This window comes from Cannabis sativa, chromosome X, assembly GCF_029168945.1.
Source record: "Cannabis sativa cultivar Pink pepper isolate KNU-18-1 chromosome X, ASM2916894v1, whole genome shotgun sequence".
In the NCBI taxonomy this organism is placed as follows: domain Eukaryota; kingdom Viridiplantae; phylum Streptophyta; class Magnoliopsida; order Rosales; family Cannabaceae; genus Cannabis; species Cannabis sativa.
The window spans coordinates 32,428,196-32,443,399 of NC_083610.1; the positions used below are offsets into that span (position 1 = coordinate 32,428,196).

Consider the following 15,204-nt stretch of genomic DNA (forward strand, 5'->3'; position numbering starts at 1 on the left):
AACTGTATATAACGTAGATGTATTATTCATGAGATTTTTTTTTAAATTTTTCACATCATACATTGTTTTGGATTTAGTGGGAGCTCCAGATCTGTTTGTTACAGATCTACATTTCATGAATATAGATTTCGATATTAGGGGGAGTTATTTTGATTGAATAAAATAGAAAACAAATGTGTAATTTCAGTTTCTTCACAGTTTTTCTAATTTTTTTTTTTTCGTCATTTTCAGTTTAGATCATTGCAGGTATTCTTTTCCAGTTGATTTTGCCAGAATTAATATATAGTTGTATTTTTCTCGTTTTGGTTTCATTTTGGTTGTTTTGCGGTTTTGAAACGAGCGCGTATTTTCATCTTCATGGTTCGCTCTGTACAGCTGAAGGCTTAGTGCATGTGGTATTTTTGTAAATATTTGTATATAGACTGTATAAATGTTTAATGGGCCGGCCCAAAGTATTTTTGTAATTTTTTTTCCTTTTTTGTATTTTTTTGTTTTTTTCCCTATTTTTTAATCAGTTTTTTGTTTTTAAAATTAAAAAAGTGAAAATATTTTTTAAAAATATGTTGTATAAAACTGTTTTCACTTTTTAATTTTTTAATTGAGAATCAAAATTTTAAAAATAAAAAAATCATTTTTAATATTTTTTTAAACAGTTTTTTTTTTCTTAATTAATATTTTGGAATCCGACCAGACCCGGACCCAAATCCCCCACGGCCCTGGCTTTGAACTCGGTCTCTGACCCGAACCCGAATTCGACCTTAGACCAAGACCCGACTTAAATAAAATAAAAAAATGAAAATGAAAAATGAACTTTACAGAACACATTATTATTTTCTGTTTTTAAAATTGAAAAAAAAATGGTTACAAAATACATTTTTATTCTTCAAACATAAAAATTTTACTTTTATTTTGTGATTAAAAAATTAGAAAACAAAAAAATTACCAAACGACACCTAAATTTTTTTATGGTAAATTATAGTTATACTATATATCTTACATATTTTTTTGAATAATTTAGAATCTTCAATCCAAACAATTAATTACACATATTTTATTTTATTTGTATGCAATTGATTTTTTTAAATTTATTTTAAATACTATAAAATATTTAAAATTTATTAGCGTTGAAAAAATTGCTGGAAAATTTGCCGGTGCTAGAAAAGTTATTGTCTTTGGAAAATTTGCCAAAAAAGTCACCGTTACCGGAAAAATTATTAGAAAATTCACCAGAAATAAATGTCTCAGATATAAATAAAATTAAAACCGATTCTATAACATAATAAATAAAAATAAATAACATAAAATAACTCAAACCGGTTATAACATAATGAATAAAAACAAATAACACAAAATAACTCAAATCAATTATAATTAAAATAAAATCGATTTTACAACAGTATTACAATGAATAAAAACAAATAAACTTAAAAAAAAAAAAAAAACATCAGCTAAAGCTGACTAAGAAAAACACTTGAAAATCATATTAAAGTTTCGGCTAATTAGGATTTTTGCCCCCTGAACTTTTAAGGTCGTTAAAATGTCCCTGAACTATTGAGATTGTTGGATTTAAGAACTTTTTTCCAATTTCAGTAAAAAAACTCTAACATGAATGAAAGTTCAGGGCATAATTTAGTACATGTTAAAGTTCGAAGGGCATAATTTGGTAGATATCAAAGTCTGGAGAGCATAGTTTAGCACATAAACAATCACTGAAATAGTAAAATTGAATGAAATTGGAAAAAAGTCCTTAAATCCAAAAATCTCAATAGTTCAGGGGGCATTTTTTACGACCTTAAAAGTTCAGGAGGCATAATTTAATACATGTCAAAATGCAAGGGCAAAAATTCTAATTAACCCAAAGTTTCTAAATAAATCAAATGTCATTGTCATTTGATTAAAATTGTAAATCAGTATAAACCAAAACGGATAAGATGAGAATGAAGTTAAATTCTGATTGGGCTGAGATGAATGTCAAGTTCTGGAATTTTGTGGACTTAAGCTCAGAGGTGGGAAAGTCACTTTCTGGTAATTGTTATTCCTTACTCCCTCCAATAATGCAACTCAAAAGCCCACTCAACATTTGGATCGGGCATCATACAAAAAAAAAAAAAAAAAAAGAAATAAACATTTTTTCTCAAGAGTAATTTGCGGTATTAACTTTTAGTTGTAAATAAATACCTAAGTTTAATTTTTAGCGGTAATAATACCTAATTTATATTTTTAAAACTCTGTAAGTACCTAACTGTTAAAATATTATGTCATTATCCACGTGTCATTTTCTCATTGGTATATTTTAATTAATATTTTTTAAAAAAATAAAAATTTAATGACTTAGACTAATTAGGAATTGCCACGTGACAATTTACTTAACAATTAACAGTCATGTACTTACAAAAGTTTCAGAATTATAATTTAGGTATTATTACCGCCAAAAATTAAACTTAGGTATTTATTTGCAACTGGGAGTTAAACTTAGGTATTTATGTCGCAAATTACTCTTTTTCTAAATATACATATAATTATATTTAAGTAGAATTTACATGGAGTATGGGTTTTTAAAACTTTTTATGATAAATATGGCATATTTAACTATGAACCTTTTATATGGCTTTTTTGAACTTTGTGCATACTCTATGGGATTTTAAAGCCCATACGGCTGGAATAATTTTGTAAAAAGCCCATATTGTGTGTTTTGTAGTTTCTTTAGGTCATTTTAGTAATTTTAAGTGTTTAAATTTTTTGGTACATTTTTTTTTGAACATAACCGTTTATGTTAGAGGGTTTTGCATGCAATCATCACGATTTGATGATTGCTTCCCCAGTTTATCTTACTTTTTAGTTTCCAATTTATGCTTATACACTATAAACCGCCTATAATATTATATCTCTCCCTCTCTTTTTTTCATTTCAACTTTCATTTTTATTCCACTTTCCTTTTCCTCTTTATTTTTCCTCTCTCGTTTCGTCTCTGTTTTGCTTCTTTCTTTCTTTTTTTTTTGCTGTCGATTTTTGGAGGGCATTGTTCTTCGGGTTGGAGCTTAGGGTTAAAGCATCCATTGTTCGTGTGTTCTTCAAGGTAAGCATGTGTTTTTTACTTTTTTTTTTCTTTGATTTTAGGGTTTTTTTAACTGTTTATTTTTGTGGATTTGTTGAAGTTGCATTGGTTCTTAATCCTTCTTACATTCTTAGATTTTTCGTTTTTTATTTTTTTATTTTGAATTTTTTACTTCAATGATGCTTAATCCGAAGAGAGAGAGAGTGTGTTGTTCTTGTTTTTTTAAAAAAATTAATCTGAAGTTATTGTTGTATTGTTTTATTTATTCATGCTGGATTAGTTGAGTATTTTGTGTTTTGGGTTTTGTTTTGTGGTTTACAATGTTGTTGTTTAGTTTTTTTTTTTTTTTAATAAAAATTGTTGATATTCCGTGTTGTTGTTGTTGTGTCTTTTTTTAGAATTTGGTTGGTTTTTGGGAATGTTTTGTTGAAACTGGTTTTTGGTAATATTAATGCTAATGAAACTTTATTTGGTAAGATTGAGTACTAGTACTGTGAGATGTACGTATAGACATACCTTTAGAATCATCTTTACAGTTGGATTGTTGTTGGTTTTAGTGTTAATTTTTCCTTCATTTTTTAGAAACTGGTTTTTGAGTATGATTTTCATGATGATTTTAGTAATTTCAATTATGGTAGTGGTGGAGAATGGAAAGTTGAAAGCAGAGGAAATGGTTAAGAGGGTGTTTGTGTTTAGTGACATGGAGTTTGACCAAGCGTGTTTAGTTACAGTTGTTTTGAACATTATGAGCATATTTCACAGTGTTTTTTTTTTACTAAAGTTAAAGACATTCCATTTTTGTGTTATGAGATTTTTGGCATTGGTATTGGTTTATAGGGGGGTGTTACTCACTTTTCAATTTATAATCCATTTATTTACTCATACACTCTTTTGTTTTGGTTTGGGATTATGATGTATTAAGCATTTCTTTGATTTTAATTTGGGTATATGTATTAAGCATTTCGGTTTCAGTTTGAGTTTTCTTTTTTAGTATATAGTTTGTGTTTATTTGTTTTTTTTTGTTGTTTTGGATATTTGTTTTAATGGTTGTCATGGTTGAGTTTTTGTAGTTTATGGTGGATTTGAGGTTTGAGGTTGCAAAATAAATATCATATGGAAAACCAGTTTCTATATTTTGGTAGCAGTTTTAAAAATTAGTTAGAATTGATGCAGGGGTTGTTTGGGCTCCTCAGATTTTTGGTTTGTGAGGTGTTTTAATGTTCAGGTTGCAAAATAATGCACATATTGAAAATGTGTTTTTTCAACTTTATCATACCTTTTTGAAAACCTCTTTGATCATACCTATTTTGGAAACATGTCAAAAACCAGTTTCTAGAGATTGATTTTTTGTTATTTGTGCGTTCCGTGATTTTTGGTGTGTGGGTGGTTTTAAGGTTAAGGTTGAGGTGTGTTACTATTAGTTTGTATGAAACTGGTTTTCATGTTAATTATCATGATTGTTTTTGTTGTTTGTGTCTAATGTTTATTTTGTGGTTTGTTTTTTATCAGATGGAGAGTGAATCAGATTCTAAAATCCCATCCATTGTTGAAAAGGTTGAGCCTGCTACGAAGGCTAAAGGGAGACCAAAAAAAGATTCACGTAAAGCTAAAGTATGTTTTATGTTTTGTATTGAAATCGGTTTTTATTAATTGTATATGTTTTTTTTTTGGTTATTACGAAACTGGTTTTAATTTTTTTTTTTTTATGAAACTGATGTTGTGTTGTTTTATTTAAGGGTGATAATGTTGTGGAACCTTTGAAAGCTCCAACAAGAAGATCTCCACGGAAAATTAAAGTATGTATTAAATTTCACTGAATCCGGTTTCGAATTTATTTTATGTTTCATTGTGGTTTGGTATTTTTATTGTGTTTAAATTTTCCAAGTACTTGTTTCTCGAAAATTGGTTTTTATCCTTTATATGTTTATTTTTGGATTTTACTATGTTATATAAAATTGGTTTTTTTGGTTTGTTTGTGTTTTTTTTTTATTTGTTCTGTTTTGTTTATGTTTATTTTTTTCAGGATGATAATCAAGAGGCTAAAGGCGATGTTGCTGATCATGTTTCTCACAAACACCGTTCTAAAAAAGTCAGTAAGAAGGCTACTAATGTCCTTCAAGCAGCGAGTGATGATGATTTTCAAACTCAGAAAGTTGTGGCAAATGTTGTTTCAAGCAAAAAAAGAAAAGCTGTTAGTGATGACGCTAGCGCGTCAAAGAAAAGTAAATCTAAGGATGTGGTGGACGATTCTAATTTGGTATGTCTTCTTTTTTTTCTTATATTTTTTTGGTTGTTTTATTTTAATAGTTTTGTTTTTTTCATTTTCATTTAACTGTATTGTGTTTTATGTTTTTTTAGGATAAAGTTTGTGAACCTAATATTGTTGATGATCAGAAGCTTGTTAATGTTGCTAAGAAATTCAAGAAGAAACTGGTTTCCAAATCGCATGGCAAGAAGAAGAGCGAGGCTCCTTCTGTTGACGCTCCATTGGTAATTTTTTATTTTTTAAGAAACTGGTTTTTTAATTTATTATTTTGCATGTTTCAGGTTTTCAATTTACAGTTTTATTTGAATATGTTTTTTTATAATATATATGTTTTTATTTTAAGTTTTTAGTTTTTCTCTTTGTGGTGGGTAACCAATTTTTGATTTTTTTTTCCCGTAATTTTAATTTCGATTGTTTATATTGTTTTTTCTCTCACGGGAATATTATTTTAAAATTGATGTTAAGAAGAGGTTTGCTGGGAAACCTCAACTTTACAATCCTTATAATGTCATTGATGATATCAATGAGAACCTTTCAGATGATCAGAAGGAGTTGTTTCGCAAGTCTCCATTTGGCCATTTTCTTGATGTGAGCAACTTTAACTATCAGATACAGCTGATTGATCTCGTTCTTTTGCGGCAGATTCACACCAAAAGGGATGATGTTGAGCTTTGGTTCAAATTGGGAGACAAGGCTGTTCGTTTTGGAATTGAAGAGTTTTCCCTAATAACCGGTTTGGATTGTACTAAATCCTATGATGTTGATCTCTTCAAATCAAAGAAGTTGCTTGCTTACAAGGAGGGTATTTTTTGTATGCATGGGCTGACTGAGAAGCTTACGGTGAAGGAAGTTGCTAGTGTTTTCTTCAGTGGTGCGTTGAAAGATGACGAAGATTATGTGAAGATAGCTCTTGTATACTTCTTTGCTGGGTATTTGTATGGTTATCCCCAAGGGAAAAAGATTGACAACTTTATATTTGCTATGGTTAATGGGGATGATTACATTGAAGTGTTTAATCGGTTTGGATGGGGGAGATTATTGTGGGAAAAGACTTTTTATCACTTGAAGATTGCATTAAAAGATGGAAACGATACCTTTGAACAGCTTGCTAAGAAGAAGATGATTGAGAAGGGTTACAAGCTTAAAGGATTTCCTATTGCATTTCTTATTTGGCTGTACGAGATTATCCCGTCTTTGTCTCCTCGATTTTGCAAAAGAATCAGCAACAAGATTCCTCGTGTTTAGAATTGGGAGAATAGCCCTACAACGGAGTTTAGTGAGTTGATTCAGGGTGTGTTTAACAATCTGAAGGTAATTTTTTTTTTTCAAATTTCATTTTTTGGTTATTGTTTGTTTTATTTTTCTTCGATTTTTTTAAATTGTTTTGTGTTTTTATATTTCCAGATTGTTGTAAAGGATTTTGTTGCTTTGAGTGGTGAAAAATCTCAAAGTATTTTTTCTAAATTCAAGTTTGATCCTAAATATGTTTCGAAGAGGATTGGTGGTGCTGTGTCTTCTGATGAAGTTAATGATCAGGTCAATGTATTAAAAACCGGTTTCTATTTGCATTTCTTTTGTGTATGTTTATCATTACATATTTTCATGTTTTTTATGTATACTATTCAAGTTTCTCATGGAAAGTTGGACCAGATTTGTGTTGAATTGAATTCTATCAAAGAGTGTCAACAACAAATTAAGGATGGTATTTCTAGTTTGAGGATGGAGTTTTTGAGTGAGTTTGCTAAATTAGTAGAAATTATCAATGGATTGAAGAAGAAGGAGAATGATGGCAGTTCTAAGGATTCTGAATTTTTTTCATCCCCTATAAGAGAGGTAACTAGTTTCTTTGTTTAGTGTTTTTTGATTATAGGTTTGTTGTTTATGGTTTTATTATAGTTTTTTTTATCATCTTGTTGAAACTAGTTTCTGTATTGAATGTGTTATTATATTGTTTTCCACAGTTGTTTGAAACAGGTTTCTGTTTTGGGTTCGGTTGAGATACGGTTTTTCTGTTTATTGACACTGGTTTCTGGTCTGGGATTAGGTCTCTGTCCCTGTGTTTTTTTTTGTAAGAAACGAGTTTCTTTATTTATGTTGTTTTTGGTTTTTTTTTTATAGTTTTTTCATCATCTTGTTTAATTTAGTTTCTGTATTGGATGTGTTATTGTATGATTTTTGACTGTTAGTTAAAACAGGTTTCTGTATTAGGTTGGGTTGAGATACGCTTTTTCAATTTATTGAAACTGGTTTCTGGTCTTTGTTTATGTCTATGTTTTTGTGTTATTTTCTGTAGGAAACCAGTTTGTATATTTATGTTTAAAATCTGGTTTCAATTAATTTATGGTTCAGGCGTACTATCAGGATATATCGGATGATGGTGGTGGTTTACAGTTGTCTGTTCATACTGTTGAAGCTGAGGTACAAGCTTTTTCACATTTATATTTTGCATTGTTTGAATGTTATTGTTTGTTCTAAATATTTTTTCTTCAATTTTATAGGAGGAAAAGGACACTTTGAATTTTGAAAATATGTTTATCGATCCTGATTTTCTTAAGGGTGTGGTTGATAGCACTGTTAAGAGTGCTTTGAAGACAGATGATGTTTCGTTTCATGATGATAGTGATAAGTTGAGTTTGGTTTTGTACGATGAATCATATTTGTCTCCGGAGATTCAAAAGAGGCAGCCAAAACCAAGCTCTGTTGTTCTGTCGCCATATGTTGTGGACTTTGGGTCTTCTTCATCTTCAAAGGAAGACTTAATGAGGATTGTGCAAGATGATAAATTTATTGTGCATGGAATCAATCCTTTTAAAGATGAAATTGGTTATAATACTGGTCCTGAGCAGTGCATTAAGTTTTCAAAATTTATTGATGAGAACATAGTCATGAATAGGGGGTTAGTATTTTTTGTATGTATATTTATATTTTTTACATTTGTTTTTATGTATTCTTTTTTTGTATGTGATTGACTTTTTTTTTGTGTTTGTTATTTTTTGTGTTGTCAGTGTGAAGAAGTACTCCGACGCGGACAACATCTTATCTCCACCGATGGATTTTTCTTTCATTGAAATTTAGGAGAAGATGTGGTTCTACTAGCTTCATGCTTGTGGTGAATTTCTGTGTGACAGTGTAAGAAACTAGTTTTTTTTTTTATTATTTTTTATGTGTTTGATGTTTATGTAGTCTATATTTCTGGTATCGGTTCTTTCAAAAACCGGTTTCTCATACATGTGTTTATTGCTTTTCTGTAGCATTTAGATGTGGTATTCTACTACCTTAGGAAGAAGATTAAGCAAGACGATACTTTGAACTAGAGGATTACCACTACCGATTGTTTGTTTGATCAAGTCATATGGAATTCCTACAATCAGTTCTTGAAATCGGGTTCTAATCCTTCTAAGATTGACTTTGATAATGTCATTCCTAGATACATTGTTGGTGAGTATTTGTTTTGCAATACTCCTTGGGTGCTTACTGACCATGTTCTTATATATGTCAATATTCAAAAGCAAAAACATTGGATATTGGTCTATTTTGTATCAAGGAGAGGATGTTGAACGTATATAACTCCATGTCTGGTGCTCTCAATAAGAAACGTGCCTTGGATCATGTCAAAGCTTATTCTACTATGCTGCCATTTTATTTGGAGTATCTTGATGTTTATTCTTCTAGGCCAGATCTTAATTTGGTTCAAGGTCCATATTCTGTTGAGAAAAGAGAACCTTTGAATTTCAAGTTCATAGATGGGCTTCCAAGTCAGGTCAATAGGTAATTCTTCCTCTTTTCATTATATATTTTTTTAATTGAAACTAGTTTCATGTTTTGTTCTGTTTATATTTTTTGTCAGGTTTTGTTTTGTTTGCACAGAAATCGGTTTTTTTTTATTTGAATTCATTTTTTTGTTTTATTGCAGTGACTGTGGAGTGTTTGTCATCAAGTTTGCTGAATTTTTCATTCGTGGGAAAATCGATGACATTCCAGCTAAGATGTCTGATTTGGTAGCAGTAAATAGAGATGATCTTGCTGTGAGTTTGTTTATTCATGCTAGGAGGAAACAAATTGGTGGTTATATAACTGATGATGAAGTGTTGAAAAAGGTGAAGAAATCAAAGGATAATGCAAAGGTCAAAGCGAAGGATATTCCAAAGGAAAAGGGCAAAGCGAAATGATTTCAAATGAATGGATAGATGTTTATAATAATTACATTTTTTTTTTGGATTTATGTTCCTATGTTTTCAGGAAACTGGTTTCGTTTGGTTTTTTTTTTTTTTTTTTTTTTTGTATTTGGTATTTTAAGACAATGTTATATAGTTTTTTAGTGTTTTTTTTAAAAGACTTGTTACTTAGTTAAAGTGTTTTTTTTTTTTTTTGTAAAGACTGGATGTTTGAATGAATCAGCAACACTTTGTATTATAAGTTTTCAGTTGATGGCTTAATTTTGTTTTTTTTTGTAACTGGTTTCTTGTTTACTATTAATTTCGTTTTGGTTTATTTGAATGTACAGTTAACTGATTTTTGTTTTTGTTTTGGTTTTTTTTTTTGTAGGCGTTATCCCAAAATTGGCACTCTGACGTGGCATCACAAGAATGGTGACACGTGGCATCAACTTAGAGCACCTGGTCGGATCAACATGCCGAGCAGGATGCCTCGCTGGCATGTCCATAATGGAATACTCAACGAGCCGTGCAGAATGAGCAACACTTAGCGAATTCGGCCAAGCATTTCGTGAGTCACCAGCTCAATCCCTATAACTCAGGGATCAACTTGTGTGGATATGGCATACACACGATTCCACTATCGGTGTATACAACCTCGATCCCACGATCCTAGCATTCAGCAATGATCTCACGATCTTTGTGTTTATGCGCTTTGTAACGAGAGAGGAAACTCCTCTCCTCAAGTTTCCTGCCCAATAAATAGTGAGGAATGTTCACTGGGCAGGGAGGACGAAAAAAGGGAGATTGATCGAAACTGTATAACAGTGATCATACGCCGAAACGCTATAAGCTAAGGCTATCTAAGAATTATATATTCAGAGATATTATTGTAAGAGCTATAAGAAAAGGAATCTTCTTCCTTATTCTTAAGTCAATACAACTAACGAGGATTAGGCTATTACAAAACTGCTCGGGGCTGAACCTCTATAAATTTTTTGTATCTTATTATTATTATTATTTGCTTTATTATGTATTCTTATTACGACATATCGTTTATCGCTTATCAAAAGACTCATTATCGTTGGCTAAAAGCGAAGTCAACATTTTGGTGCTTTCATTGAGAGAAGAATCACAGATCGCTCTTTCGACACGATGGTGCAAACTCGCAGAGGCCTGTCCGACCCAGCAAACCCACAGACGCTGGATCCAATGTTGCAGGACCCAGGGAGTTCGACGGTTCCACCGGCTGTCAATCGTGGACAGACGGGAAGCGTGGTGAATGATGGAACAACTCATGTTACTGAAACTGCGCCTGGTGTGCAAGAGACCGGAAATAACAGTTCTGCACACAGCCAGGATGTTCATAACATGACTGTTCCACCAGGCATCAGCGCCCAGACAACCATCGGAGATGCAACCGAATTGCAAAATCTCCGTGCTGCGCTTGGACTCATGCAGGGCCACAACAATACCCTGCATCACGATCAGGAGGAGTTACGTGCCGCAGTAAACCTCGCGTTTGACGAACAGAGGCGTATGTTCGCTGAGTGGAGAGATAAAGAGATGGAGGCATTAAGGGCTCACCACGCAGAAATCGAAGATCGTAGTCGGCAAGCTACTGTGCTGATACGGAGAGCCTATCAGACTGTAGGCCAGCAGGCGCCGAGCATCATTCCCCTTGGAGAAGCTGAGGATGACCCAACGGTGAATGCTTCCCAGACAAACAACGGTCAACCGTCCAATCCCCGGTCACGAGTTCCACTCGTGGGCCAAGAGGTAGGCGGACAGACCTTGTCCGGGAATTCATCAGGAGGAGTCATGCTCGATGGATCCACTCAAAATAATGGAGCCATTCCACCTGCCAACCAAGCGAACCAATCGCTAAGGCAGCCAGGTTCTTCTGTGTTCGAAAGGTTGGGAACACCCCGTGACCTATGGGATGACCTGAACAGAAGAAGGGGAGCAGACGAGCAGAATACTACAACGAATGTGTAGTCCGGAGCCCATACTCAAATCCTCGCTCAGAAAGACGCTGACGTAGCCCAACCCGACCATAATGCCAATGAAGTCAGCCCAGCCGTACAGGCCCAGCTTGACGAACTGAAGAATATGTTTCATGGCATGGCCGGGCAGCGTAATAATGATCTTGAGTTAGACCGCGCACGTGGAACTCCTTTCTCGCCAGAAATCAACCTCCTGCCACTACCTGACAAGTTCAAGATGCCAACGTGGAAGATGTACACTGGGAGAGAAGATCCTCTCTCTCATCTCAAGTATTTCGAGATGCAGATGGATTTACAAGGATTGCGAGGAGACGTATGCTGCAGAATCTTCCCAGCAACTCTGTCGGAGGCCGCACAGCAATGGTATTTCAAGTTGGCTCCAGGAAAGTTTATTTCATGGAAAACTTTCTCTTCAGAATTCCATGCACAATTCTCTTCCTCACGCCAACTCCCATTGCATCTGGGAGATTTGGTCGAAGTAAAACAGCGACCAGGCGAGCCACTTCGGGCATACATCAGCAGATTCATGACGGAAGCGACCAAGGTGTCACGGGTAACCGAGGATGGAAAGTTATCCGTGATACTGGGGGGCATTGAAGTCCTTGGCGAACTATGGAAGGTCATAAGGAAGAACGGACCGGTCGACTCAATGAGTGATTTCCTCGACCGGGCCGAAGGTTTCATCAAGCTCGAAGAAGCCATTCAGCGAGCAGAAGGTGAGCAAAAGCCGAACAAAACGAAGGCTCCTTCTACTGGAACGTCCGCCCAGCTTCCCCAATATTTTAGCAACTCAAGTGGCAAGCGTTCAGGCAACAACCACAAGCAAGGGAACGGGAAGAAGGGAAAGTTCATCGAAAAACCCGGACAGACTCCCCGTGATCGCGCCAAACACAATGCATTCACTATCCTAACTGAGGATATAGAAAGTGTGTATATAGCAACTCAGTCGCTGATTCCGTACAAGAAGCCCAGGCCCATGAAGAAAGATACCAGCAAGAGGGACATGACAAAATTTTGTCGGTTCCATGGAGACTACGGCCACGACACCAACGAATGCTACAACCTGAAGTGGGAGATAGAACTTCTGATCAAGAAGAACAACCCGCACCTACAGAAGTATGTCAAGGCCAACCAAGGTCAGAACAACCAGGATCTGATGCCTCCGCCAATAGATGGACACTTGCAAGTCATCATTGGAGGCCCACACATCGCTGGAGACACGGGAAAAGCTCGGGAACTATATGCCCGCACAGCTCAATACGAGCAAGAAGAAGTCATCCTGGCCGTGGAAGAAAGGAAGCCCAAAGTTCCACGAGCAGGAGAGCCAACCATAACATTCAACGACGAAGATGCTGTCCAGATAAGGTTTCTGCACAATGACCTGCTGGTCGTGGAAGTCTAGATAGCAAACAAAATGGTGTCCAGAACCATGATTGATAATGGGGCTTCTTCAAATATTTTGTTCAAGACTGCCTACGAGAAGATGGGGCTCCAGCTCAAGGATTTAACTCCATGCCTTCAGCCCGTCTATGATTTCTCCGGTCAAGGAGTTGCGCCCCTAGGACAAATCTGCCTACCCCTCACAGTTGGATAAGCTCCAACGAGCATAACTGTCATGGCACAGTTCCTGGTATTGGATGTTCCTTCAGCCTTTAACGTAATGCTAGGCCGACCAGCCTTGTATGACTTAAAAGCTGTCACATCAATATCCATTCGTGCCTGAAGTTTCCAACCAAAAACGGGGTAGGGTGTCTTAGAGGGAACCAACAATCTGCTCGTGAATGTTACAACCTTGCAGGCTAAGAAGGAAATATCCTCCAGCCAGAGCCCGGACAAGGGAATAAATATTCCCAAGTAGGAAACTGCCCAAGGCGAGGATGAAGATGGGGATCCTCGACTTGGGGACCCAAGCATCAATGTTGGACCTGTGGAAGAATTAGAAGAGATCGAGGTCGATCCAGATATCCCGGCCAGATAGCTGAAAATCGGAAAGGGTTTGTTGCTCGAAGTAAAATCAGAATTGATAAAATTTCTGAGAGCAAACCTAGACATTTTTGCCTGGTCACATGCGGATATGGTCGAAATCGATCCTTCTATTATTTCGCACGTCCTGAATATCGATCCTAATATACGGCCAGTTCAGCAAAAATGAAGACTGCTAGATAAAGAACGAGCAGTAGCCCTGAAAGACGAAGTTGAAAAGCTACGCAACAACAATTTCATTATTGAAGCTTTCTACCCGGCTTGGGTCGCGAATCCCGTACTCGTGCCTAAGCCGAACAAGAAATGGCGAGTCTATATTGACTTCACAGACCTCAACAAAGCGTGCCCTAAAGACTGTTTCCCACTTCCAAGAATCGATCAGCTCGTCGATGCAACAGCCGGGCACGAAATATTAAGCTTCATGGATGCTTATTTGGGCTACAATCAAATCAAGATGCATCCACCAGACCAAGAACATACAAGTTTCTGGACAGATATGGGTCTCTACTGCTACAAAGTCAGTCCATTCGGTCTTAAAAACATCGGAGCTACATATCAAAGATTGGTCAACAAAATGTTTAAAGATCAGATCGGTAGAAACATGGAAGTGTACGTGGATGATATGATCGTCAAATCTAGAAAGGCTGGGGGGCACATAGACGACCTGGACGAATGTTTCAAAGTCCTCAGAAAATACAACATGAAACTGAATCCCCTAAAATGCTCCTTCGGAGTCAGCTCGAGAAAGTTTCTAGGCTTCATCGTCAACGCTCGAGGAATTGAAGCCAATCCGGAAAAAATCTAAGCCCTCCTGGATATGAACTCGCCAACAAAAACCAAAGAGGTACAAAGCTCAACTGGTCGAATCGCCGCACTCAGCAGATTCGTGTCAAAATCAACGGATAAATGTGTCCCTTTCTTCAACATCCTGCGAGGAAACAAAAAGTTTGAGTGGACAGAAGAATGTGAGAGAGCTTTTCAAGATCTAAAGGCACAGCTCGCAAAACCTCCCGTCCTCTCTAAACCTCTGGACGGTGAGGAACTGGGGATATACCTGGCACTAACGGAGCATGCCATAAGCGCCGTACTAATCAGAGAAGAAGATGGCGTGCAACATCCAGTCTATTACATCAATAAAAGACTCGTTGAGGCCGAAGGCCGATATCCGTTGATAGAAAAGCTCGCCTACTGCCTCATCTTAGCAACAAGAAAGCTAAGGCCTTATTTTCAAGCTCATCCTGTTCGGGTGTACACCGACCAACCGCTACGGCAAATACTGCAAAAGCCAGATGCCTCTGGGCGATTACTCAAGTGGGCAGTGGAATTGGGGCAGTACGAAATCAATTTCCAACCCCGAACAACTATCAAAGGCCAAGCTTTGGCCGACTTTGTGGTGGAATGCACAGGAAAAACTGAAAGCATCCCAGAAGCCGATCCCGAGCCAACACCACAGCCGACCAGCACTGAAAGTAAGCTGACCTGGAAGCTTCACGTGGATGGATCGACCACAGATCAGCTATCCGGCGCAGGAATTGCCCTTGTCACACCTGGGGGGCAACACCTGCATGCAGCGGTCAAATTCAGATTCAAAGCCTCCAACAATGAGGCCGAATACGAAGCCCTAATCGCCGGACTCAAAATAGCAAAGGAAATGAAAGCTGAGCACATCGAGATCTGCAGTGACTCACAGCTAGTGGTTAATCATGTATCTGGCGAATACGAGGCTCGGGGAGAAAAAAT

General features: G+C 36.0%; 1 protein-coding gene across 1 annotated transcript; it reads left to right on the top strand.

Annotated features, from left to right (window-relative positions):
• The first annotated feature begins 5,732 nt into the window (after nucleotides 1-5,732).
• On the top strand, nucleotides 5,733-8,851 carry LOC133029013 (uncharacterized). Its single transcript, XM_061105392.1, has 2 exons — nucleotides 5,733-8,217; nucleotides 8,327-8,851. Exon 1 carries the CDS (start codon nucleotides 6,135-6,137, stop codon nucleotides 6,564-6,566), a length of 432 nt encoding a protein of 143 aa, XP_060961375.1. The 5' UTR covers nucleotides 5,733-6,134; the 3' UTR covers nucleotides 6,567-8,217; nucleotides 8,327-8,851.
• The last annotated feature ends 6,353 nt before the right edge of the window (nucleotides 8,852-15,204 follow it).